Source organism: Triticum urartu, chromosome 5, assembly GCF_003073215.2.
Source record: "Triticum urartu cultivar G1812 chromosome 5, Tu2.1, whole genome shotgun sequence".
NCBI lineage: Eukaryota > Viridiplantae > Streptophyta > Magnoliopsida > Poales > Poaceae > Triticum > Triticum urartu.
The window spans coordinates 60,134,087-60,137,334 of record NC_053026.1 but is presented as its reverse complement, the minus strand read 5'-3'; the positions used below and the strand labels follow the sequence as shown (position 1 = coordinate 60,137,334).

Here is a 3,248-nt window from a genome sequence, read left to right as displayed (position 1 = left end):
CCGGACCGCCAATACGCGTCCTCCCAGATTAAAAATACCAGCTCCGTTAGAAAAAATCAGGATGAACAATACCATATCACATACGGTGCCCCGTGCAAGAATGGTTAAATGGGGTCACGAAAGCCAGCACGTTACAGCATTATCGGTATTCCCAGTTCACCAGGGTTTAAATTCTGGTGCTCGCATTTATTTCTAGATTTATTTCAGGATTTGCAGCGATGCACATTCAGTGGGAAGATATGTTCTCGTCGACGACGAGGTGCCTACGATGACTTCATAAATTTCAAGATGATATGTCGGCTCAGTCTTTCGAAGGTGCTCATAGGGATATAGTGTGCATGTGTGCGTTTATAGAAGTGAATGTATGCGCGTGTATATAAGCACTTGTGTCTGCATTGTGTTACAAAAAAAAACATCATAGATGTATAGAGGCAACCTTACCTCTAAAGTAGCCTCACATGATTTGCCTCTTACCAAATGAAAAGCCATAATGTATATAAATTCTAACCAGCTGGCCCTAGCAGAAACTGAAAATGATATTATTAGCACCAAATTTTCCCAACAAGCCAATCTCTCTCTTGTACTTTTTATGGCTTCCTAAGGTTGACAGATGGGACCGGATGGATTGTTAAAATGTTGAAGGCAGCCTCTAAGCTTAGAGACGACACTGGCCAATTTTTTTTATTAGAGGCAGCTCATGGAATGTATAGAGCTTGTCTCTAAGAGGAAAAAGAGGGTTTAGAGACAACAAAAAGCATACACTCTAGGTGCCCTTAAGACATCTCCAACACAAACCCTTAAACAGGCCCATCCAAAAACAATCTCCCGTTTCTCGCGCGCTTTCTATCCAACGGACGTGTTGCTTTCCGCGCCGCATCATGCCGGTCGAGAGCACACACCGACTGGCATTGATACTGCGCAATGTGACCGGACGGGAGGGCGGCATTGACCAACGCGACCTCTCGGGCATGGCCGCTACAATGCGAACGCCGACGCCCCGACACCTGAAAGGGGGAGATGTGCTCACTGCCGTCACCCCCTGCTGGTGGCGGCCTGCTCCATGCGATCGCCAGGAAGGCGCATTCGTCACTACCTTGGCAGCGGTGACACCAGCTCCTCCGCCTGGAGCGCCATTACAACGAAGGAGTACGCCGACAAGGAGCGGCGTCAGCGGGACATGCACAACACCGCACATCCTTGTAGACCCAGAGCTGGCTACGGCCTGGGCCTTTGACCGATCGGAGACGAGTAAGCGCCGGCTCCGGCCGCCACGAGGAGGAGATATTCAAGTACGGCCAGGAGTGATTTCCTCACGAGTCCAACACCGCCAACCCCCCCCCCCCCCCCCCCCCCCCCCCCCCCCCCCCCCCCATCCCACCCACCCCACCCACCCACCCACGTCCGCGGTGACCATGGCCGCACTGTGCACGACGCAGGAGCAAGTGGAGAAGATCATCCACGAGCAAGCGGAGAAGATTAGGCCTTCTTGTTAAAAAATAATTTATTCTCGAGATTTGTATATATAATTCTTCTAAGATTGCCTTTTCATCAAAACAAAAAAAATATAAAGTTAACAATTCAAAATTCAAACCGGGTCTTTTTGCCTTTGCCCTTTTGTTAGCACTTTTGTATTTTTCCCGTTTAGATTGTGCACTTTTGTAACGCGTACGGTGCTGATGTGCGATGGCTACAATTTTCTTGACTTGGCTAGGATAGAGAATACACGATTGGAATTAATGAGAGCGACGAGTCAACGGCCGCCATGTACTCCTCCCATATGACTCCATCTCCTATATAAATCTCCGCCTCCCTCACCTCTAAACCCATCCAAATCGATCTCACCTTCATTTCATTCCTCTAGCTACCCACATCGATCACTCCATCCTCATCTCTGTGCTGCTGCTGCTGCTGCTGCTGCTGCAACAACAACACCAACAACAATGGCTGCCGGTGCAGCGCCGATCAGCTCGGAGCAGATGAGCGAGTTCCGGGAGGCCTTCGCCTTCTTCGACAAGGACGGCGACGGCTGCATCACGGCGGAGGAGCTGTCCACGGTCATCCTCTCCCTGGGCCAGACCCCGACGCCCGAGGAGCTGCGGGACATGGTGCGCGACGTGGACGCCGACGGCAACGGCACCATCGAGTTCGCCGAGTTCCTGGCGCTCATGTCCCGCAAGGCCGACGCCGACGCGGACGCCAGCGACCCCGAGGAGGAGCTCCGGGAGGCCTTCCGGGTGTTCGACAAGGACCACGACGGCCACATCTCCAAGGCCGAGCTGGGCCATGTCATGATCAGCCTTGGCGAGAAGCTCACCGACGAGGAGGTGGAGGAGATGATCCAGGAGGCCGACCTCGACGGCGACGGCCTCGTCAACTTCGACGAGTTCGTCAGGATGATGATGCTCTCCGACTCCGACCAGCAGCAGCACTGAGATACACTGTCCGTCCATTTCTCCAATGGACAACTGACGGCCGGCCTGGTCGCCGTGATTAATTCAGGTTCAGCAGCGACGAGTCAATCCAGCTATATGTCTCAGCCAGCTGCTCCATATCTCCAGTTGATGCCGGCCGGAATTCTGCCGGAGCTTTCATTTACTCATTAACTGAGCTGCATGTATAGATGTATGGATTGGTTACTGATATTCTTGACCTGAATAATGTGATTGATCGTTAAAAAGGTCTCGTCGATGTGTTCTATCCCTCCATTCCCTTAGTAGTACAATGTTATCATGAAAAATACATTTTACATCTATATAAGGCCACTAACAGTAATCGAGATAAAAATTAATGATGTTTTCTCGTAGTATCAACTTGTTTAATACTTGCATGCATGTAGTCATAATTGTTGGAAATATGAGCAATTTACCAAATAATTTTATTAACAGAAATACTAAATAACGCATGACTAATATAGTAGAGATAAAACAAGTCATACGTTCTGACAGAGAGAAGGTAAATAGCTTCTGCATATATGAACCGTAGCCTATCATATCTAAAGCAGACAGTATAGCAAGTAGCATATATGAAGTAGAATCTATCATGTGTAGGACAAGAACTAGAACAAGGAACTGCAGCAGAACCTTTAACAGGAAAGACAAGAACACGTACGGGACAGCAGCAGTAGAAGCGCTGGACTTGGGGTCGGTGTCCTCGCCTGCCATGTCGTCGAGGAGGTCGTGGACGTCGGGGAAGAAGTCGTCGGCGACCGGATCGTTCGTGATGAAGCAGTCAGTAGTCGCGCTGAGCGC

At 50.1% G+C, this 3,248-nt stretch overlaps 1 protein-coding gene across 1 annotated transcript; it reads left to right on the top strand.

Annotated features, from left to right (window-relative positions):
- Positions 1-1,841: 1,841 nt before the first annotated feature.
- On the top strand, positions 1,842-2,682 carry LOC125555640 (calmodulin-like protein 5). Its single transcript, XM_048718528.1, has one exon. It carries the CDS (start codon positions 1,941-1,943, stop codon positions 2,430-2,432), a length of 492 nt encoding a protein of 163 aa, XP_048574485.1. The 5' UTR covers positions 1,842-1,940; the 3' UTR covers positions 2,433-2,682.
- The last annotated feature ends 566 nt before the right edge of the window (positions 2,683-3,248 follow it).

Bases quoted from the DNA above. Each gene is read 5' to 3' on its own strand.
- LOC125555640 (XM_048718528.1), top strand. From the start codon at position 1,941: ATGGCTGCCGGTGCAGCGCCGATCAGCTCGGAGCAGATGAGCGAGTTC.